The sequence below is a fragment of the Bufo bufo genome, chromosome 1 (genome assembly GCF_905171765.1).
Source record: "Bufo bufo chromosome 1, aBufBuf1.1, whole genome shotgun sequence".
Classification (NCBI taxonomy): Eukaryota; Metazoa; Chordata; class Amphibia; order Anura; family Bufonidae; genus Bufo; species Bufo bufo.
Genome location: NC_053389.1, coordinates 298104088 through 298129169, shown reverse-complemented (window position 1 = coordinate 298129169; position 25082 = coordinate 298104088). Strand labels below are relative to the sequence as shown.

Below are 25082 nucleotides of genomic sequence, written 5' to 3'. Positions count from 1 at the left end.
TCCCTCATTGCACCAAATGCCTCATTTTCAGATTAAGAAAATGTAACAAAAGTATGGGAACAAAGTCTCAGATCAGCATTTTAATTATGTGAACTACAGCTATGTGTCTATGGAAACAATTGGATAGGGAGGTCTCTGGTGACAGATTCCGTTTAAATAATACAATTCTGACTGCCTGCAATCACCTCTAGGAGACGCTAACTGTTTATACAACATGCATTGAATTCTGTAATGAATTATTCCTTAGTTAGCTCCATCTGGTGGTGACTGCAGTCAGTGAAAATCAAAAGATTTTGGGCTCTGTATCATATAAACTGATCTTTCAGCACATAATTTTAACTGTTAAAGCTAACATAAAAATATATTATTCAGTATCTAGGAGGAGGCTGTAGGTGCCCCTAATGCTTTGGTTCTTCAGGAAGTACACCATTGCCAAGCAGTCAGGCCAGCCTTGATAGCAACAAAAAAGCAGAAGAATAACATGATAGAACAGGATATTTTGCTGATGCTTTATGATTCTTTTTTATTTATTTTTCTGACCATTATTGTTTTTAAGATCAACAGCTGAATACGTTACAGCAGTAATGTGAAGAGTGTGCTTTACAGAACTAAGAGACTGGTCAGAAGCCCAAATATAGTGGTCAATCACTAAAGGTTTACTAAGTTCGAAAGTTTAATGCAGTCACACTTCAACCAGAAGTGTCTAACCCAACAGCCCCTGGTTTATTCAACAGTCTTTATTGTACAATATGTCACCTCATGAGATTCTAACAGATAATTTGTTCATTCTAAGTCAACGCTGAAACACATTGCTGTAAGCAAGACAAACATCTAGAGAAGATTGCCACTGCATATATTTTGGTGGCTTCTTCTTGTTGTTTTGAAGCTGGAACTGGTACTTTGATCCTTTAATGATTTCTTCAACCATTTGCTTGCCACAATTAAGACAACCAGAAAAGTATATTTATGAACCCAAAAAATATTAAGCCCACTGTCCCCACACCCCTCACGTCCAATAAATGGCTACGACCACCATACCACCAAGATGGGAAAGCAAGATTGTGACTAGGAGCAAGCATTCAGTTCTCTGTTCCCACACTTCAGAGATATTTCCAAAGGCATTCGAGGATCAGCCCTTGAGCAGCAGAAAAAACAGCTGCACAATTTTTTTCTTTTATATTTTTCTTTCCCTGTCCGCAACAAAGAAACTGGAAATGTACTCTGCTATGGACTGTTGGCAGCAAAAATCCAGTCGGTTCTTGTATATTGTGACATAAAATAATTGTTCCACTTTTTTTATTATAAAGAACTGATACTGATACAGGCAGAAACTGTAAAAGTGGGAACGTAACAGTCTGTCTCCTTCTGTTTTGTGCTTAATCATGCACCATATTAGCAAGAGACCTGAGTGTCCCCTGTCCATGTTACAGCTGCCATTTCTTCAGCAGGAGGGGATGAGATACTGTGCTTCATTTTTCAGCTCTTCAGTTGAGACACAACACAAAATGGGCAGCACAAGTTGGTAATGTACAATGGGGTGGGTGGAGAGGGAGTAAGGAAATTCAGGAAGAGGTAGAGGGACAGCAGAAATAATGTCTAATGCAGAAAACTGCTCATGTCTTGTTTTCATCATAGATGTCGAGAGATGGCTCAATGGTGGAGAGCTCTGTTTCGTAACCCAAGCTTCGAGGAGACAGGGAGTTTCGATGAAAAAATAGACTACCTAGAGAAAAAAAAAACACATGAAATATTAGGTTAATTTATGTTCTGTCACTGTGTATCTTTAAAGGGGTTTTCCAGGAGTACAATATTAATGACCTACTTCCAGGACCCTCACCAATCAACTGTGGCTTCATCTTAGGCAAGGGATGTCATGTTCATCGGACACACAGCCTATGTGCAGCTCAGTGCCATTCAAGTAAATGGGCCTGGGCTGCAATACACAGCCATACACAATACACAGTGCTGTGCTTGGTATGCTCTGAGAAGGCCAGAGGTCTTTCTGGAGGGCTGTGGCTTCTTCAAACAGCTAATTGTTGGCAGTAACTGGTTTTGTACTCCCTGTAAACCCCTTTAAAAAATATTACACACTGTAAAAGTGTTTCTCATGGTGAAAGATGGAGGGGTGATCTTTATGGACAAGGAGGTAAGAGGATGAGAATCGGCTATGATAGCACGCTAACTGCTAAATATCTACTAATATTAGATAGCTTATCCCTCTTGTCTAAAGCTGACTAGCACAGGTCCCTCTTAACTAGACCTTGTTCCTCCTGGCAAGCTACCCCTGTGCATATTGTCATCAATGGTGTATGATCACACACGGACACTAATAGAAGTCAGCTAGGCTTTCACATTGGGACTGTTGTTTATATGCTGTAGTAGCTAGGCTTTGCCTTACAATGGCTAGATGGTTGTATGGTTTGTTAGTGTTCCCCTGTCTGCACTCACAGCACATGTTCTGCCTGTCATCACCTACAGTAGCTATGCTCCTGCATTATGAATGTGGCTTGTTCTTCTTTGTATAAATACCACATTGGTTGGAAATCGAGAGTGCATTGATAAGATGCAATTATTCCATCTCTTCTGTACTAGCTTATTGGTCCTCCCATTCACTGCCAAGGATGTATAGTACGTCTCCATAAACATATGGTGCGGCTAGTATATAAGTACTCCTGCTTTGATCTTTGCATCATGTTTTAGGTTGGGATTGTAGCTCAATATCTCACGTGCAATATTCTTGGTACAGCACTCATATACAGTACAGACTAAAAGTTTGGACACACATTCTCATTCAAAGAGTTTTCTTTATTTTCATGACTATGAAAATTGTAGATTCACACTGAAGGCATCAAAACTATGAATTAACACATGTGGAATTATATACATAACAAACAAGTGTGAAACAACTGAAAATATGTCATATTCTAGGTTCTTCAAAGTAGCCACCTTTTGCTTTGATTACTGCTTTGCACACTCTTGGCATTCTCTTGATGAGCTTCAAGAGGTAGTCCCCTATAATGGTTTTCACTTCACAGGTGTGCCCTGTCAGGTTTAATAAGTGGGATTTCTTGCCTTATAAATGGGGTTGGGACCATCAGTTGCGTTGAGGAGAAGTCAGGTGGATACACAGCTGATAGTCCTACTAAATAGACTGTTAGAATTTGTATTATGGCAAGAAAAAAGCAGCTAAGTAAAGAAAAACGAGTGGCCATCATTACTTTAAGAAATTAAGGTCAGTCAGTCAGCCGAAAAATTGGGAAAACTTTGAAAGTAAGGGCTATTTGACCATGAAGGAGAGTGATGGGGTGCTGCGCCAGATGACCTGGCCACCACAGTCACCGGACCTGAACCCAATAGAGATGGTTTGGGGTGAGCTGGACCGCAGAGTGAAGGCAAAAGGGCCAACAAGTGCTAAGCATCTCTGGGAACTCCTTCAAGACTGTTGGAAGACCATTTCAGGGGACTACCTCTTGAAGCTCATCAAGAGAATGCCAAGAGTGTGCAAAGTAGTAATCAAAGCAAAAGGTGGCTACTTTGAAGAACCTAGAATATGACATTTTCTGTTGTTTCACACTTGTTTGTTATGTATATAATTCCACATGTGTTAATTCATAGTTTTGATGCCTACATAGTCATGAAAATAAAGAAAACTCTTTGAATGAGAAGGTGTGCCCAAACTTTTGGTCTGTACTGTACATCAGTAAGATTTATGAAAAGTTTTACTTCCTAGGGGTGGGAGTGGGAGGGAGGACACTGCCAGTGACATCAGAAAAGAAAGATGAGCCTTCCATCGAACCCAAGGAGGGGAACAGGAGCTTTTTTTTATGTTATCACCTCTTCTACGAATCAGGGAGAATATGTGCCCTCTATCATACAGTACAGACCAAAAGTTTGGACACACCTTCTCATTCAAAGAGTTTTCTTTACTTCCATGACTATGAAGGCATCAAAACTATGAATTAACACATGTGGAATTATATACATAACAAACAAGTGTGAAACAACTGAAAATATGTCATATTCTAGGTTCTTCAAAGTAGCCACCTTTTGCTTTGATTACTGTTTTGCACAGTCTTGGCATTCTCTTGATGATCTTCAAGAGGTAGTCCCCTGAAATGGTCTTCCAACAGTCTTGAAGGAGTTCCCAGAGATGCTTAGCACTTGTTGGCCCTTTTGCCTTCACTCCGCGGTCCAGCTCACCCCAAACCATCTTGATTGGGTTCAGGTCCGGTGACTGTGGAAGCCAGGTCATCTGGCGGAGCACCCCATCACTCTCCTTCATGGTCAAATAGCCCTTACTTTCAAAGTTTTCCCAATTTTTCGGCTGACTGACTGACCTTAATTTCTTAAAGTTATGATGGCCACTCGTTTTTCTTTACTTAGCTGCTTTTTTCTTGCCATAATACAAATTCTAAAAGTCTATTCAGTAGGACTATCAGCTGTGTATCCACCTGACTTCTCCTAAACGCAACTGATGGTCCCAACCCCATTTATAAGGCAAGAAATCCCACTTATTAAACCTGACAGGGCACACCTGTGAAGTGAAAACCATTTCAGGGGACTACCTCTTGAAGCTCATCAAGAGAATGCCAAGAGTGTGCAAAGCAGTAATCAAAGCAAAAGGTGGCTACTTTGAAGAACCTAGAATATGACATATTTCCAGTTGTTTCACACTTGTTTGTTATGTATATAATTCCACATGTGGTAATTCATAGTTTTGATGCCTTCAGTGTGAATCTACAAATTTCATAGTCATGAAAATAAAGAAAACTCTTTGAATGAGAAGGTGTGTCCAAACTTTTGGTCTGTACTGTATTTAGAGGAGGTTCTATCTATTTCTACTAAAGAGTAAAAAGATGGACAGACACACAACCGAAAGGCCTTAATTCGGAGTTGGAAATTTTTGGATTTATGTAGGTTGGATGTCTCGAGGCCGACGGCACGTCGCATGCTAGGCCGTCTATCGGCGCTGCGACGTGTCCTTGGCTCCGAGATACCCACCCTTCTTTCTCTATCAAATCCGAATAATTGTATCAAACTCTAGGATTCCTATGAAACTTTCAAGATTCCTCACATTTATTATTTATTGTTTTATATTCTTATATTGATATTTTAATCTTGAAAATTTGTTTAATAATATTTTATTATAAAAAGTCATTTTATAAGTGTTGGCAATCAGATATCAAGTTTATATTTCACATAATGATATAACACACCAATTGGGACATCTGGGCCAAAAAACGCATGTGTCCCCAAAAAAACGCATAAAAAACGCATGGAAACTGCAAGAGGAAAAAAAAAAAAAATTTTTTTTTTTTTTTTTTTAAATCAAGGCTGTATAGAATTATCCCTGGATTATGTGGGAGGATTCCCTTGCAAACTGGGAGTAGCATGAACAACAGGTGTCCGAGATTTGGGAAGCAATCAAAGGAATGGATAAAAATGGAGGCAGAGCAGGCAGACACTTGACCACTGAGGAAGGGAGAGTGAATCTACCCGTAACGCGTATGGTGAAACAAGTGATGTACCTGCATTGAAAAGCCTCCGATAATACTGTATGGCCATACAGAAGAAAATCTCTACAGTAAAGGATTAACTATTCTTATCGTCGAAAGCTGCACCAAAGGAAATTGCGGAACAGAGTGGCAACTCCCGCGATCTTTGGAACTCCTGCGAAATTTAAACCAGCTTGCTGTATGGAGCGACTGAATAAGCCGGCAAATATTTAAAGCTCCATTGAAGCAATAGGGAGAAAGCAGACGCTAGACGGTAAGCCAAATATCGATTTAAAGTTTTCTTCAATCCAAAGCTCATATCGACCATAAAAGGATATGCTATAAGAGACTTTTCACATTATCAGGATTCCTGTGGACACTTTATGAACATATTGCGCTCCCAGTGAATACACCTACAGCATTTTCAGTGACATTCAGTTTCCCAAATTGGGATAGAGCGCTAGAAGATAATACCCCCTCTTTCCCAAATAACAGCATATACTTGAAGTTTCTTGGTGTGATATATATTATTGAATTTATCGACACTATTAAGTCATATGAATATAGTGTTGATCATATCTACCACAATATATGTGACTGTAATGTTGTATATTATTGCTACATTGTTCTTATAAATTTTATTACTTGTATTTTATGGGGATATAATAAATATTTTCTGCACATGTCAATCTGGTTGCCAAGTGTATGAGTGCTCGCTCATTACTCTATTAACACATTTACATCAGTCACTGCTTGTAGTCAGGGCATTTGGTGACTCAGATATTTACTGTCATTTGGATTGCAGAGAAATGTGTATTTAGTTCAGGTAAATGTGTGAAGATTAGGGATGAGCGAATCGAGGGATTAGGGATGAGCGATTTGCATAAAACGCTGTTAGAGTGCTGTACGGAGTTGGATGAGCCGAAGTTGAGCCGAAGTTATAACTTCGCAAAGTCTCACGAGACATCGGGTAATAACTTAAAAAATAAATTTCTACTGTAAAAAAACTTTTACCGAACTCGGGTTCGGTTCCAAGTGGTACTAAGGATTCACTCATCCCTAGTGAAGATATGTACCTGTAGACACAGATATACTGTAAATGGCATGAATGAACTTTGAACATCTTAAACATTTATTTTTAGGAGGTGTTGTGCTTCTTGGGCTCTGCTTGGTGCTTACTTTTAGTCAGAATTATTTTTTACAAAATGTTATCCTGTTTTATAATTCAGGTTTTATTTGTGAAGATTTTCCTGGAAGCTCTTTCCCAGAAACAATGCAGTTTCTGTCGTAGGCGTTTTATCTAGTTTTGCAGCTCAGTCAAGTGAATGGAAGTGAACTGCAAACTTCCTGTCAACAGACATCGTGATATTTATGAGAAATAAAAAGTCTCGGGTCACTCAAGGAAACGTTCCTGCATTGATGGAGAACCTTTTTGTGCTATATGTAGAAGTGCTCAGTAGCACCCTTATGTATTCCATCTCATCATGAGCATATGCAGGAGCAATAATTACACTGTCTATGGCTACTTTAAGCCAACTGAACAACCACACTTTTTCTTAGTAGTGTTCCAATATTGTTTTATAGCAAGTCAGTCCCTGATGAAATGCAGACGGCTCAACAGAACAGAATGCCAGAGCAGCATTTGCATAAGTACATAAATCCATTTACAGTATTCATTTTCTGCTTAGGAAAGAGCACAAGTGCAGAGCAAACACATGCCAGTGCAAATCCAGAAATCCATTACAACCTCTTAATGTGTACTTGAACTTTTTACATTGTGAACTGGATAAAATACAATGAAAAAAAAAATTGCCTCATCGGTTATCAGAGTTTAAAGGGGTATTCCCATCTCACACATTGCCACCGTCAGATAGGTGTGGGCCCAACCTCTGGGACCCACTCCTATCTTCAGAACAGGACCCCTAAAGTAAAGGAGAGTGCACCGCACAAGTGCGACGACCCACCATTCACTGCTATGGGAGTAATGAAAATAGCCAAGCATGTGAAGGAATAAGTGGCAATTCACTGAACGCTTGCTCAGCTATTGTAGGAACTCTAATAGTGAATGGAGAGCATGCCGCACATGATATGCCACCAATGTCTGAGATGGGTTTAACCCTTTAATGTTACATGTGAAGACTGAATAAATTTTACTGATTGCTCATCACAATAACACATACTTGCCAACTTTCTTGCTGAAGCTTGCGGGGCGTCAAGGTGTGTGGCACACATGGCACATCTTTGGAAATTTTTCAGGGCTAGACATGCCTCTTTTACCAAAGCGACATCCACTTTCTTATGGGCCATGCCCCTCATTAACAAAATTTTTCACCTATTCAAGTGTCTGCTTTCTGGGGCCCCACCGATCATGAGAAATTGGGCGTTCAGTGCCCTCATTTGAATGGAGTGGAATTCGAGCATTAACACTGCTACTTTATTCAACTCTTTGGAACTGATGGAGATGATCAAGTACTATACATGACTAACACAGCCAGTCTGACAGAATTTGAATTGAGTGGCAGCACACATGCTTTTCATGTATTAAAGGAAAATATAGAAATAATACTGTTGGTTTTTGCATGCAGTTCTTATCTCTTAACACTAAGGGTACTTTCACACTAGCGTTTAAGTTTTCCGGTATTGAGTTCCGTCATAGGGGCTCTATACTGGAAAAAAATGCTTCAGTTTTGTCCCTATTCATTGTCAATGGGGACAAAACTGAACTGAACAGAACGGAATGCTCCAAAATGCATTCCGTTCCGTTGCGTTCCCATACCGGAGAGAAAACCCCAACATGTATATTGCTTTACATCCTGGGAAACTGATCAATCCGTCATGATCCCCAATGCAAGTCAATAGGGACGGATCTGTTTTCTCTGACAATCTGCCACAATAGAAAACGGATCCGTCCCCCATTGACTTTCAATGGAGTTAATGACGGATCCGTCTTGGCAATGTTAAAGATATGTTAAAGATAATACAACCGGATCTGTTCATAATGAATGCAGATGGTTGTATTATCAGTAACGGAAGCGTTTTTTGCTGGACCCTGCCGAAACCAGCAAAAACGCTAGTGTGAAAGTACCCTGACACTATGTGGCATGTAGATACAAATGTTGCCTTCTTTGTTTTGGCTCTGACAGAACACATAGGTTCCTGTTTATACCTAGGACTGACTTTGCATTGTGTACCACCAGATTATTTTGCAGTATTCATGAAAATATCCACGCCTCAGTATATCACTTCATAAAATAAGGGTAAAATAAATAGTTGCCTTGCTCTTCAAATCTGATAAAATCAGCATACTGTCATTATGGTCCTTCCTTGACTGGCCCTAACAATGTGGGCCTGAGAGAAAAACTGGCCTTTGTGCCAATAGCAACCAATCAGAGCACAGCTTTCTTTTCATAGACTGTCTTGGAAATATAAAAAAACTTCATTGCAATATCTCTATCTATCTAAATGTCTGTATGTGGGTAAGTAACTGGCTCAGTGATAGAAAACAGAGTGGGGTTATTAAAGGGTTTCTATCACTTCGTTTCACATATTTAGCTGTCAGACACTAGTGATCCGCTAGTGTCTGCTCTGCCCAACCATCCTAATATAATTGCTTTTGGGGCAGCCGTTGTGCTAAAAAAAGAACTTTTATTAATATGCTAATGAGCCTCTAGGTGCTATAGGAGCGTCATTAGCACCCAGAGGCTCCATCTACCTTCAGAAACTGCCGCCGCCCAGCGCGTCCCTCCAGCCCGCCCATCTCCTCCTGAATGCGATCCTCCCTCTGAGCGCCTCTATTCAGCGCATGTGCAGTGAATGTCTAACCGCTTCCCTGCTCAGACATCTCCACTGCGCCTGCGCGATGACGTCATAGTGCTCCGAGGAACAGGCGCAGTGGAGATGTCTGAGCAGGGAAGCGGTCAGACATTCACTGCACATGCGCCGAATACAGGCGCTCACAGGGAGGATCGCATTCAGGAGGAGATGGGCGGGCTGGAGGGACGCGCTGGGCGGCGGCAGTTTCTGAAGGTAGACGGAGCCTCTAGGTGCTAATGACGCCCCCATAGCACCTAGAGGCTCATTAGCATATTAATAAAAGTTCTTTTTTTTAGCAAAACTGCTGCCCCAAAAGCAATTATATTAGGATGGTTTGGCAGAGCAGACACTAGCGGATCGCTAGTGTCTGACACCTAAATATGTGAAACGAAGTGATAGAAACCCTTTAATGGTACACACTCAGATTGGGTCACTGTCACTAGTGGGGTACCACAGGGGTCAGTATTGGGCCCTATTCTTTTCAGTATATTTATTAATGATCTTGTAGAAGGCTTGCACAGTAAAATATACATTTTTGCAGATGATACTAAACTGTGTAAAGTAATTAACACAGAGAAGGACAGTATACTGCTACAGATGGATCTGGATAGATTGGAGGCTTGGGCAGAGAAGTGGCAGATGAGGTTTAACACTGACAAATGTAAGGTTATGCACATGGGAAGGAATAAAGCAAGTCACCCGTACATACTAAATGATAAAACACTGGGTAACACTGACATGGAAAAGGATTTTAGTGGACACAAACTAAATTGTAGAAAGCAGTGTCAGGTAGCTGCTACCAAGTCCAATAAGATAATGGGTTGCTGTTGAGGAAGGGTTGAGACACATGCATATATATACATATATGCATGCAAACACGTCCATGCGTGTATGATATATATGCATGCATTAATGGTCACTTCATAGGAGGATGTGCGCGGATGTGCCCAGCATCTACGCACATCTGACCTTAGTGGCCCACAGGGGCTCATGTTGGGCCCTGTGGGAAATGTGTGGTCCCTGGTTGATCTGTGCCCCCCTTATATGTGTCCCCTTATAGTTAGTATATATATTTCCTGTCCCTCTCATGTAGATATATATATATATATGGGGATGTGTGTATGCAGTGCATACATCTATATGTGTGTATCTGCCATGGCTCTCCCACAGGTATATATATATATATATATATATATATATATGGGCCTATAACTGCCCATGTATGCCCCAGGTTTATAATGAGTATATATGTGTATATAGATGCGCCCCAAGTATCTATTTACATATATATACTTAAATGCCCCCCATAGGGACAGCGTTTAGCCAGTTCCTGCAGATGGCTGGTGACTTCAAAGGCTAAGAAATCAATTGCCTTTTGTTGATTTTATCAGCCTAGTTACTTATGTTTGGGACATGGCTGGGCGTGTGGTGCTGCTAGCCTCAGGGGGCCAACTGGCTGTTCTGAGGGCAGGCATACGTCACAGTGACACTATGATGTCACATCCCTGAGGAAGGAGGAGGGGGCTGGTTTTGGGCTATAAAGCCCCAAGCAGAGGAGAGGTGCGCGCTCTTGGATTCCTGGACTGCAATGAGAGACACATGGGAGCTGCACCCTGAAGGATGACTGAGTACCCCTTTTCCCTCCAGACCCCTAATACACCTGCCCTGATTCACCCCTTCCCTGCCACCAACTCATACCCCTGTAGCTGCCCTGTAATCTGCCTGCATACCCCAGTAGTAGCTGAGTGTGTGCTGCTAAGGAATGTATGTGTATTGTACAGCTAGAGTGTGGGGTGGAATTGGAATTGTCTAGTGTAGTGAGGACTGTATTGTGGTGTGTGCGTCTATATGTATATATATTTATAACGATTGATCTATAAATATATATAGATATAGCGTATAATTAGACTTGTATTGTTGTAAGTGACCCCCCCTGGTTAACCCCTATTTCCCCCCCTGGTTATCCAAACCCCTACTCCCTTGAATAACCCCTGGGCCTCACTGTACACTTGTAGGGTATTAACCCCCTGCATTGCTGAATCCCCTTATACTTGCAAGGCATTAACCCTTGCCTTGTTTGTGTCCCTGATGTGCACCCTGGGCCCTGATTATGTGCACCCTGGGCCCTGATTAACCCTTGCCTTGTTTGTGTCCCTGGTACTGGGCACCCTGGTCCCCCTAACCCCTGCCCTGATTTCCCTTATCCTGTGCCCCTGATTGTATTTGTGGTTCAGTTACACCCCCCTGATGACCCCCACTGTATCTCACCCCTATTACTGTATTAGTGTCTGTGGACTACATACACTCCTGTAGTGCCACCGTGTAACCCTCGTCGTACCCCGTAGGGACAGTGAGTAGTCAGGTGGGGTGGGTTGTTATATACTTGTATGTGTGAATTGTATAGATAGTTGATGGGTAGAATTGGGAACGTGTACTGTAGTTTAGGATTGTATATTTGTAGTGCTGTGTATTGTTAGTGTATTGCGTGCTTAGTGTATTAGGTTTTAATAAATACCGTTATATTTGTACCCTTTGTGTAGCGTGTACTTGTTAGCGGTAGCGAGTTAGTAAGGTGCATGCAGCTAGTGTAGTGATTAGTGTAAAGCATAGCGAAAGTATTGTGTTATTATTATATAAAGGTATAAATGGGCGGAGTCATCAATAGACGGCTCCTCCCATTTATGAATATTAATTATTGATATTTGCATAAATATTGGTGATTATTATTCCCCCTTTACAGTTGCATCAAAAGGGGCATAGATTCCTGTGATGAGAACATAGTCCTGCCACTTTACAAATCACTAGTCAGACCACACATGGAGTACTGTGTACAGTTCTGGGCTCCTGTGAACAAGGCAGATATAGCAGAGCTGAAGAGGGTTCAGAAGAGAGCAACTAAAGTAATAACTGGAATGGGTGGACTACAGTACCCAGAAAGATTATCAACATTAGGGTTATTCACTTTAGAAAAAAGACGACTGAGGGGAGATCTAATAACTATGTATGACACAGGGGTCAGTACAGAGATCTCTCCCATCATCTATTTATCCCCAGGACTGTGACTGTGACAAGGGGACATCCTCTGCGTCTGGAGGAAAGAAGGTTTGTACACAAACATAGAAGAGGATTCTTTGCGGTAAGAGCAGGGAGACTATGGAACTCTCTGCCTGAGAAAGTGGTGAAGGAGAGTTCACTAAAAGAGTTAAAGAGGGGCCTGGATGTATTTCAGGAGTGTAATAATATTACAGGCTATAGCTACTAGAGAGAGGTTGTTGATCCAGGGAGTAATTCTGATTGCCTGATTGGAGTCAGGAAGGAATTTTCTTTCCCAGAAAATGAGGAAAATTGGCTTCTACCTCATGTTTTTTTTTTGCCTTCCTCTGGATCAACTTGCATGGTAACAGGTGAACAGGATAGACAGATGTCTTTTTTCTGCCTTATAAACTATGGGCCAGATTTATCATTAGCTCAGGTCAGAATAATGGAGTGAAAAAGTCCCAAAAAAAGTCCCAAAAGCTAAAACTGCGCACAAATTTGCGACTTTTTTCTGCTCTGCACTATGCTCGCCAGTTTTCTGAAAGTGGGTGTGTTTTCTTATGTAAATTAATCTCTAGACAGATTTACTATTGGGATTATTTAAAAAGTCGCAATTTCACTCCAGTGAGGACCATGCTTATCTTATGTGACTTTTTAATAGAACGTGCGACTTTTTCGTAAAGATGTGCGACTTTTGGAAAGCTGCTTACTGACGGATAAACTACTACCGTCAAACCACATTTATTACAGTCTTAAAGGGCCGATCATAAATCTGACTTGGCTAAAACTGACTTTAGCCATATGTGAAAGTGGAGTGAGCTGTCAGAGTCATGATAAATCTGGCCCCATGTTACTATGTTATCTATCTACAGTCATGTGAAAAAATTAGGACACCCTTTGAAAGCATGTGGTTTTTTGTAACATTTTTAATAAAAGGTTATTTCATCTCCGTTTCAACAATACAGAGAGATTAAAGTAATCCAACTAAACAAAGAAAACTGAAGAAAAGTCTTTTCAAGATCTTCTGTAAATGTCATTCTACAAAAATGCCTATTCTAACTGAGGAAAAAGATAGGACACCCTCACATGTATTCCCTCTTAAATTGGCTCAGATCTCACACAGGTATATCACACCAGGTGCACATAATTAGTAGATCGTTACTCTGCATGTTGAATGAGGCTTGCCCTATTTAAACCTCAGACATTTAGTTTGGTGTGCTCCTGACTGTTGAAGTGAGAGTGAGCACCATGGTGAGAGCAAAAGAGCTGTCAGAGGACTTCAGAAAAAAGATTGTAGCAGCCTATGAGTCTGGGAAGGGATTTAAAAAGATCTCAAAAGATTTTGAAATCAGCCATTCCACTGTCCGGAAGATAGTCTACAAGTGGAGGGCTTTCAAAACAACTGCCAACATGCCCAGGACTGGTCGCCCCAGCAAGTTCACCCCAAGAGCAGACCGCAAGATGCTAAAAGAGGTCTCCAAAAACCCTAAAGTGTCATCTCGAGAACTACAGCAGGCTCTGGCTACTGTTGATGTAGAAGTACATGCCTCTACAATCAGAAAGAGACTGTACAAGTTTAACTTGCATGGGAGGTGTGCAAGGAGGAAACCTTTGCTTTCCAAGAGAAACATCGAGGCCAGACTGACATTTGCCAGAGATAAAGTTGACAAAGACCAGGACTTCTGGAATAATGTTCTTTGGACAGATGAGTCCAAAATTGAATTATTTGGACACAACAGCAGAGGACATGTTTGGCGTAAACCAAACACAGCATTCCAAGAAAAGAACCTCATACCAACTGTGAAGCATGGAGGTGGAAGTGTCATGGTTTGGGGCTGCTTTGCTGCAGCAGGACCTGGTCAGCTCACCATCATAGAATCCACGATGAATTCTACTGTGTATCAGAAGGTGCTTGAAGAACATGTGAGACCATCAGTTAGAAAATTAAAGCTGAAGCGGAACTGGACCATGCAACATGACAATGACCCAAAACATACTAGTAAATCAACCAAAGATTGGCTGAAAAAGAAGAAATGGAGAGTCCTGGAATGGCCAAGTCAAAGTCCAGATTTGAATCCCATTGAGATGCTGTGGGGTGACTTGAAAAGGGCTGTACGTGCAAGAAACCCCTCAAACATCTCACAGCTGAAAAAGTTCTGCATTGAGGAGTGGGGTAAAATTTCCTCAGACCGATGTCGAAGGAAAGGCTACAAGAACCGTCTCACTGCAGTTATTTCAGCCAAAGGAGGTAACACTCGCTATTAGGGGCAAGGGTGTCCTATCTTTTTCCTCAGTTAGAATAGGCATTTTTGTAGAATGACATTTACAGAAGATCTTGAAAAGACTTTTCTTCAGTTTTCTTTGTTTAGTCGGATTACTTTAATCTCTCTGTATTGTTGAAACGGAGATGAAATAACCATTTATTAAAAATGTTACAAAAAACCACATGCTTTCAAAGGGTGTCCTAATTTTTTCACATGACTGTATCTAATAAGCTATCTATTATCTGTCTAATCTCATATGATGTTCAGATGATGGGACTGTGATGGCCATGGTAAAACCTTCAGCTTGCACTTTTTGAGGTAGTCTATTGTGGATTTTGAGGTGTGTATAGGATCATTATCCATTTGTAGATGCCATCCTCATTTCAACTTCTTTTACAGTTCATTGAATCCATTCTTCCCTCTATTCGTGTATGCTCCCCGTGCCATTGGTTGCAACACAACCCCAAAGCATGATTGATCCACCCTTATACTTAATGGTTGGAGAGTTGTTCTTTTCATGAAATTATTTACCATTTTTTTCTCCAAACATACCTTAGCTCGTTGAAACCAAAGAGTTCTATTTTTTTGTACTCATCAGTCCACGGGACTTGTTTTTAAAAAGCAACAGGATATTTAGATGTTCTTTTACAAACTTCTGACATTAAATTAAGTGGTGAGGATGCAGGAGAGGTTTTCTTCTGATGACTCTTCTCTGAAGGCCATATTTGTGCAGGTGTCGCTGAACAGTAGGACAACTCCAGATTCTGCTAAATCTTTCTGGAGGTCTTGTGGGGGGTTATGATATGCCTTTCTAGCAATCCTATGAGCAGCTGTCTTTACTTGGTCTTCCAGATATTCTCTTCACTCCCACTGTTCTTGTCAACTGCCATTTCCTAATTACATTTCAAACTGATGAAATGAAAACCTGAAACTACCTCAAAAGGCGCAAACTGAAGGTTTTACCATGGCCCTTACAGTCTCCTGATCGGACCATCATTGAAAATCAGTGGATAGACCTCAAAAGAGCAGTGCATGCAAAATGGCCAGTAATCTCACAGAACTGGAAGGATGGATGAAAAAACTTTTGCAAGGAAGAATGGATGAAAATCCCTCAAACAACAATTGAAAGACTCTAGGCTGTCTACAAAAAGGGTTTACAAGCTGTGATACTTGCCAAAGGCGGTGCTACTAGGTACTAACCATGCAGGATGCCCAAACTTTTGCTTCGGGCCCTTTTCCTTTTTTGTTATTTTGAAAATGTAAATTTATCTATCTAATACCCATCTACCTCATATCTTTCTAGGTTCTGTGACCAAAATAATTTTTACATTTATTTTTCCTATTTGAAACATAAAGCCACCAAAGCAAGCATCACCATTTGAGGAAGGAAAATGCATTGCGCTGCACCATCTGTTAGAATGATTTAATGCTATTTCTAGTTTTATCTCTCGCTCTCTGTCGGCCACTTGATATCTAATTGCTGTTATGTGGATTATGGAACAAAAACACAACATGAAACTGAACTCAATACAAACAGCACAATGTTAAGCCCCTAATTGTTCCATAATGAGTTATAAGTTATCTGTTATCCTCACTGACCTGGCATAGTGACATAGAAAGATAACAAAGATTATCAAAACGTTAGCCCTTTACATTCCATTGTAATGAACTTCAAGAACTAATCAGATTAAACACCACATACCAGATGTAGCATACATAACGTGACCATTAAGTAATTATTTAAATAGAATCTAATAATCTCTTTATATTTACTTAAGAATCCCCCAACCTCATGAAATCTGCCTAAAGGTCTCCTTACACGGGACAATCTGCTGATCGCTAGTGGATTAGACCGATGCATTTACATGCACCAATCTCCTCCAGAATATGAAGAGGATTGAGCGCTAATGCCATCGTTCTTCCCCATATAGCACAATCTGCTGCCAGGAAACAAGGATTGTTGTGCTGCTCTAACGATCCAATTACCCAATAAATGTGTATTCCCTTGTTCATCAGGGAATCGGCGGCACATTTACACCGTCCAATCGTTAGTATGAACGCTCGTTAGCAATGACCTTTTCAATTCTCGGACCGTGTAAAGGGCTCTTAACTTTAGTTCTACCACTCTGAAGTTCAGAATGAAAAGCAATGCTACAGTGATGGTTTTAGCAATTTCCTCTATTTACAATATTTATTAAATTCTACAGGAATACCTAAAAAGCAAAATAAATATTTATAACATGTATAAATTGAGAAAAATGCTGAAATATAATAACTTTAAAAGGGTTATTCCTATCCCCGTTTCCTGCTGTCTAATACACATGAATTTCAGCTCTTGAACTGGTACCTACATTGAAAAAGAAGGTCCTGGTGGAGATATGGAACCAGCTAAGCATACTTGCTCTCATAGAAGTGATAGAATGTGTTCCAGCATTGAATGAAGGTAACCATGCACCCCCCTTCCTCTATACATACACACCTCTCTCCATTTATTCCCTGCCTGTACATAGTGGGGACCACCAATCTCGACAAAGTTATGGTTCACAGTAGTGGGACCGACATCTATCAGACATTTACAACATATCCTCTGGATATTGGCATACCCCTTTGAAATACAGTCTCAAATCTGAAGAGACACTACTTGATCCACAACCTAGTCCTAGTCTTATTATAATGAGCTAATCAGCCTAAATTAATTCAACAGGTTGTATGGACACCCAGTCCCACTGGAAATCAAATTTGTATGGGCACCCAGTCTCAGTGCAAATTAATAGCATTTTACACACAAAGCTATAGTGATCCACAAGACAACACTTACATGATATATAACCAGAGTTAATTTATTTCTAACAGATATATCCAGATCTGTCTTAAATTCCATCTACAACAATGTAAAATGAAGGTTAAATGTTTTTAATATATAGCTAGGAGAACAGGCTTAACACCCATCAAGGCAGGATATAGCATGTCGGGCTGTAATGCGTGGACCTTTCATCCCACTGGGGGTCTCCGGTTGCAATGAACAAGGATTAAGGTGATTGGGTTACTGTTCCATCAGCACTTATTTGATCAAGAGCTTAATGCAGCTCTTTGTTCTGAACATTCAAGTGCAGACTGTTATATTGTACCATTAACATCCCATTAAACAATCAGTTAATAAGTAGAATTTAAGAACCATCGCTAAAACATCAAGCTCCATGTCCATAGACTGGGGTTTTCAGGAAGGAATATATGATTAGTTACCTAACAGACTCCTTTCTTTCTTGTGCTTATTCTACTAGTGTAATATGGAGAGAGAAAAGCCATAAGCATCCAGTATTCCTTGTCTTAAAACAAAGATGGCTCTGGAGAGTCAGAAGAAACCATACTTCTAAAATGTATGATTCAAAATGGCCTCTCTAGCTTGGGAAATTTTCCCATAGGATTTTTACATTTATGCTACAGTATGTTAGCCATTGAGACTTGCTGAATATTTCATCAAGAGGAGAGAGTCAGCTACTAGCCCAAATGTAAAGAAGCAGCAGCCATCATTGGAAACACAATTAGAAGTACAAGCCTCCCAGTCACAAGGGAACCGCACTTCGTGAATGGTACAGTGACAAGCCCATTCTACTTGAAAAACATCATTAATCCAGTCATGTTGTTTCTGCATGAACAACACAGGCCAAATTTCACCTTCATGGATGACAATGTGCCAGCTCATCGAGGTCACATCATTAGGGAACAGCTATTGGAGCCTGGGGACCTCAAATGGAGTGGCCTGCACTTTCTCCAGACTTGAATCCCATTGAAAACCTTCTGAGTCGCCGTGTAGAGGCTCGTATACCCCAGAACCTCAATGACCTGAGGGCTACCCTTCAAGAAGAGTCGAATGCCATGCCTCAGTAGACAATAACCTAACTTGTGAACAGCATGAAACGTCGTTGTCAAGCTGTAATTGATGCTCAAGGCCTCATGACAAGTTATTGAGACACTGACATTTTTTGTAAACCCGCCACTGTTGTTGGCTTTTGTTTCAATAAATTGTTTGAGATGAGGAAATCACCATTGCATGCTTCTACTTAAAGGGTTTCTGTCACCCCACAAAACTCTTTTTTTTTTTTTTGGATAGTTAGATTCATTATAGCGCGATATAGGAGAATATAATAGTCTTACTTACTTTCATGCGGCCGATTCTTTAGAAAACGAAGTTTTATAATATGCAAATCAGGGCTCTACCAGCAAGTAGGGCGTCTACTGCTGGTAGCCGCAGCAGAAATCCGCCCCCTCGCCGTGTTGATTGACAGGGCCAGCCGTGATCTCCTCCTCCGGCCGGCCCTGTCAGTATTTCAAAAATCGCGCGCCTCTGGTCATTCGGCGCAGGCGCTCTGAGATGAGGAGGCTCGTCTCCTCAGCACTCCCTCAGTGCGACTGCGCCGATGACATCACCGAAAGAGAAGACGTCATCGGCGCAGGCGCACTGAGGGAGTGCTGAGGAGACGAGCCTCCGCATCTCAGAGCGCCTGCGCCGAATGACCAGAGGCGCGCGATTTTTGAAATACTGACAGGGCCGGCCGGAGGAGGAGATCACGGCTGGCCCTGTCAATCAACACTGCGAGGTGGCGGTTTTCTGCTGCGGCTACCAGCAAGTAGACGCCCTACTTGCTGGTAGAGCCCTGATTTGCATATTATAAAACTTCGTTTTCTAAAGAATCGGCCGCATGAAAGTAAGACCATTATATTCTCCTATATCGCGCTATAAGGAATATAACTATCCAAAAAAAAAAAAAAAGTTTTGTGGGGTGACAGAAACCCTTTAAATGCCCTACTTTCATGATATAATATCGCTGTAGCGTGAACATTTTATGTTTTCCAAAAATTTCACCCAAAAGCCAAATATCCCTAACTTTTTGTGACTAGTGTATATATATGATCAATTATGTATTCATTAAATTAGTCATTCTAGGCACATTATTCATAAAATTATGTGTAGTATTACACAATTATTTTAATAGATCCAATTTTTGTTGCACTTCACTTACCTCAGTTGGCACTTTTTTTGTACTTCATTTTTTGTCACGAGCACTTTGGTACTGTCACTTTACTAATCCCTTTAACTGCTGCAATGTATTACTATCCAGCCCAGTGGGCATGTGTCATGCCCTTACTTTGTTTTCAATAATCACTCCCCACTGACATTGAGGCACTTGCGCATGCACCTAGCGGTCTGATATGGGGCTGCCCTCCGAGCCTTAAATTGGCTTGCCACTTCAGGTTATTTTTCCCTACATTTTTATGTTGCATATGTTCATCCTTTTGTCAGCATTTGTATTGATAATTGATGGCTGTTTAGATTTAGGCGCCATCAGATCTGGGGCCAGACCTGCGTTACAGGACATGTTCTTGTCCTAACGACGCGGCTCCCACCCCCTGATCTCATGGCATTGTAGCAAATCCTCTCCTTAAACATATCATGTGGTACTGACCTTTTAAACTTCATGTGTGTTAAATAGTAAGTGCTTTACTGTCTCACTGCTGGATTCACATCTACACTGATCAGGGTTTTTGTTTAACCCTTTCATTGCCAGGGGTATTTGGAGTTTTTGCACTTCTGGTAGCTAAGAAAATTTTAGCAGTTTTGACATGTACAAATAAAACCTAAATTACAAAATAAAAACATTACACTAACCCCCCCATACCCTTATATTTTTTGAAAGTAAATACCCGGCACATTGTCAAAATCAGAACTTTATACACAAAGACACCTTCATGCAACTTTGTGTCATAGTATAATTTTTTATAAAAATTACATAAAACTTGATATTAGTGGGTAAAAGTGTAACCCAAACAGAAATTTATGGAGAACACCTACTAAAAATAAACAATCAAGATGTACAGACTTCATACATACCACTAAGGCCTAAATTTACATGCATACATCTTCATAAAATCACCAGAACCCGAAAGACCAAAAATCTGGTTTTATGCTGAAAATTTAAAAAAAGTAGTAACCTATAAAATACAGGGATTACAGTCCTTGAAAAGTAAGTGCACCCCAAAACCTATATACAGTCAGGTCCATAAATATTGGGACATCGACACAATTGTAACATTTTTGGCTCTATACACCACCACTGCTTTAACTGCAGACTGTCAGCTTTAATTTGAGGGTATTTACATCCAAATCAGGTAAACGGTGTAGGAATTACAACCGTTTTCATATGTGCCTCCCACTTGTTAAGGAACCAAAAGTAATGGGACATAATAATAATCATAAATCAAACTTTCACTTTTTAATACTTGGTTGCAAATCCTTTGCAGTCAATTACAGCCTGAAGTCTGGAACGCATAGACATCACCAGACGCTGGGTTTCATCCCTGGTGATGCTTTGTCAGGCCTCTACTGCAACTGTCTTCAGTTCCTGTTTGTTCTTGGGGCATTTTCCCTTCAGTTTTGTCTTCAGCAAGTGAAATGCATGCTCAATCGGATTCAGGTCAGGTGATTGACTTGGCCATTGCATAACATTCCACTTCTTTCACTTAAAAAAACTCTTTGGTTGCTTTTGCAGTATGACTTGGGTCATTGTCCATCTGCACTGTGAAGCGCCATCCAATGAGTTCTGAAGCATTTGGCTGAATATGAGAAGATAATATTGCCTGAAACACTTCAGAATTCATCCTGCTGCTTTTGTCAGCAGTCACATCATCAATAAATACAAGAGAACCAGTTCCATTGGCAGCCATACATGCCCACGCCATGACACTGCCACCACCATGCTTCACTGATGAGGTGGTATGCTTAGGATCATGAGCAGTTCCTTTACTTCTCCATACTCTTCTCTTTCCATCACTTTGGTACAAGTTGATCTTGGTCTCATCTGTCCATAGGATGTTGTTCCAGAACTGTGAAGGCTTTTTTAGATGTCGTTTGGCAAACTCTAATCTGGCCTTACTGTTTTTGAGGCTCACCAATGGTTTACATCTTGTGGTGAACCCTCTGTATTCACTCTGGTGAAGTCTTCTCTTGATTGTTGACTTTGACACACATACACCTACCTCCTGGAGAGTGTTCTTGATCTGGCAAACTGTTGTGAAGGGTATTTTCTTCACCAGGGAAAGAATTCTCTCCACCACAGTTGTTTTCCGTGGTCCTCCGGGTCCTTTGGTGTTGCTGAGCTCACGTGTGTGTTTCTTCTTTTAAAGAATGTTCCAAACAGTTGTTTTGGCCACGCCTAATGTTTTTGCTATCTCTCTGATGGGTTTGTTTGTATTTTTCAGCCTAATGATGGCTTGCTTCACCGATAGTGACAGCTCTTTGGATCTCATCTTGAGAGTTGACAGCAACAGATTCCAAATGCAAATAGCACACTTGAAATGAACTCTGGACCTTGTATATGCTCATTGTAATTGGGATAATGACGGAATAACACACACCTGGCCATGGAACAGCTGAGAAGCCAATTGTCCCATTACTTTTGCTTCCTTAACAAGTGGAAGGCACATATGCAAACTGTTGTAATTCCTACACAGTTCACCTGATTTGGATGTAAATACCCTCAAATTCAAGCTGACAGTCTGCAGTTAAAGCACATCTTGTTTGTTTCATTTCAAATCCATTGTGGTGGTGTATAGAGCAAAAAAATGTTACAATTGTTGATGTCCCAATATTTATGGACCTGACTGTATCTGCTAAAGGCGGACAACCTGCTAATTGCAGTTGTCCTGAAACTGTTGACAACAGTGACCACCTTCAGGTAAATTTGTGACAAACAGGAATTATTTCAGACAAAAATGCATCAAAACAAATATTTGGACCAAAAATGCACATCCAAACAGAGGTTTATACATAAAACAATATAAATGTCATATACTAAAGGTGTGTAAATTTCATATATACCACAAAATATACAACAAGAGCTTGTGCTCTTAAAAACACTGGAACAGAGGCCAAGTAATATATGGTCCTCATTCATATATGTATTAAAAATGTATACTGTATATGGCAAACAGCTGCTACATTTACAACTCTACATTTTCTGAGAGCGCAAACCATACTGTGTACAAAAATATAACCTAATAAATTAATACACATAACTACCTTTATACAACTTTGTAGTAAACACTGATTATTAGAAAAAAATTGGAGAGAAATTTACACTTTTGACTAAAATGCATACTCTAGCTGAGGATTTCTGCAAATAAAGTCTATTCTGCAAAAAACTGTAAGATGTGAAGAGTTCATACATACCCATGACTATACTCAACGCTGCATGTGTTAAAGAAATGCAAAAACCATAAGAGTGCACCAAATAACTTTTGCATGAAAGTACTGGGAATTATACAGTATATAATTTCCCATCCCCCTATACAAACTGTAATCCAAATTAACAATATTAAATTTTTAAACCTCATATAATGCATTAACTAAGGCCGCTTTTAGGCAGGTATAATATGGGCGCTTTATTACTCCTATAATAAGAACACAGTACCTGAACCTCCTGTAGTTCATCAGAAAATGAGTTAGATAACCATACCTCTGGTTCTGATGAACCATGGGATGTCTGGCTGTTGCATGCATAATATGTGCACAAAAAAGTCCCTGTATAACACCCTGTATAAACAAAAAAAAACTATAGTTGAGCGAAACAAATCTTTGTCGGAAATATAATAGATATTTCTATCTACTGTAGATCAAGTATGGACAGGATAGGGATGGCGTAAAATGTAAACTTTATTGATGTTTATGTGTTTGTGTTGTGCTTGTTGCAACTTGGGCGTCGAGATCCAAACACTGATAAACACTTGGTCATGATGTTAATAAACACACTTAGGCAGAGAGTGGTAATTAGATGAGCTGGCACTCATTCCTTTTCCTGGAAAAAATACCTCCCCATATGTAACAATCAGAGAGCAAGCACACTCTGATTGATGGGTGAAGGGGGTTGATAACATGCGCAGAAATCCAAATTATGATCCCCCTGGGGACATTTACAGTTACACAGAGGAGAGAATGCACTGTTTTTCTCTCCTCTGTGCAGCCTGTCAGCACTCCCCCATTGCCCAATCTCCTCCCCCATGCTGGCTGACGTCTCAGCTGGCTGAAGGAGGGGAGGGCTGATTTCTGCTGGCATATCCCAGGCTGTTTAACAGCTAAAGATTCATGCCAGGTTTGTTTTAGATTGGGTTTGGAATCAAAGCTGCAGGTATATGCAGTTTTCACTGGGACCCTTTTTCTTTAACTCATGATATATCTTGGCTCGATCTTGATATTGTTTTAAAGCTGAGAATATCAGCTTTAAAACAAGACCTGGTTAGAATCCAGCCATTAGTTGCAAGAATGTACTATGTACATCCATGGCTACTGAATTGCCACCCTACAAGGACATATGACATATGTACTTGGCAGGGAAAAGGTTTCTTTTCTGTATTACTACTGCTGCTTCTGAGGGTGTGTTACTGAGAGATAAGCTGGCCATACACATAAGATAGGCAGACAGCTATTTTTCTCCCAATCTGAGCACGCATATCTGGTGAATGAGGAGAGGAGAGAAGGAAAGTATGGGTATAGCAAGCTTTAGGGAGCTGAATCCCCTGTCTTTCTATTTGTAGTCTATAGGTAGGCATGATACCAGTTAGTCTCTACCAACTATCTCACAGAAATTACAGATAGATTGAGAGGACGACGGCTACAAAAACCAGATAGAAGTCATTTAATGGTCAGATATAGTGTTATTCATCATGTACACACACACAGCAGCTTATTATGAAAAGTCATCTGAAACGATAGGCATACGCTAAAGAATAAGTGAAAATATTTCACACATGACCTACAGGCCTGACCATATAGGGCTGCACATAACCAGGATATTAGATACAGAATTAGAAATCGTGTTGTGTATTAAACATGCCAACAAAATTATTATTTCTTATGAAAAATGGCAGTGTCACCCGGATTTCACTTCAGAGAGATTGGGAAAATGCTGTTATGTTGAGATGCTGCACAGTAACAACTTTATGATATATTTATTGAAGTTTTCTTGGTGTAGAAAAAAATCTATGTACTTTAGCCGCATGCCAGGACTCCTCACTTCCGCAATAACAGTTTACCTTACGTAGCATCATCAGAAATTACAGCCTCTGTCCTCTGCTTCAATAACAATTACAGCCGTTAAATGTGGGAGGCTAGAACAAAAGATCTGCTTTTTCATAAACAGTGCCACTAAAGTTCACTGGTTAGGCCTGGTATAGCAGCTCATTCCAATTCACTGTGAATGCTGTTATACCGATCACAGCCCATGGACGAATATAAATACCATATTTTTCATCCTATAAGACACACCTGCCTATTAGAGCAGGAAAATAAGGAAAAATATTTTTCATAAGACTTCAGCTCAGACCCCCAATGTTAAATCATACTTCAGCTCAGAGCCCCAATGCTAATCAGGCCTCAGCACAGAACCCCAATGTTAATAAGACCCCAATCAGACATCAGATC

At 40.5% G+C, this 25082-nt stretch overlaps 1 protein-coding gene across 1 annotated transcript in view; it reads right to left on the bottom strand.

The window, feature by feature from the left end:
- Positions 1–514: 514 nt before the first annotated feature.
- The window catches only part of RNF130 (ring finger protein 130), a 259424-nt gene continuing 234856 nt past the window's right edge, over positions 515–25082 (bottom strand). The window contains exon 8 of the mRNA XM_040440821.1: positions 515–1723. Within this exon, the coding sequence (XP_040296755.1) occupies positions 1614–1723 (110 nt within the window). The 3' untranslated portion in view covers positions 515–1613. The remainder of the gene's footprint in view (positions 1724–25082) is intronic.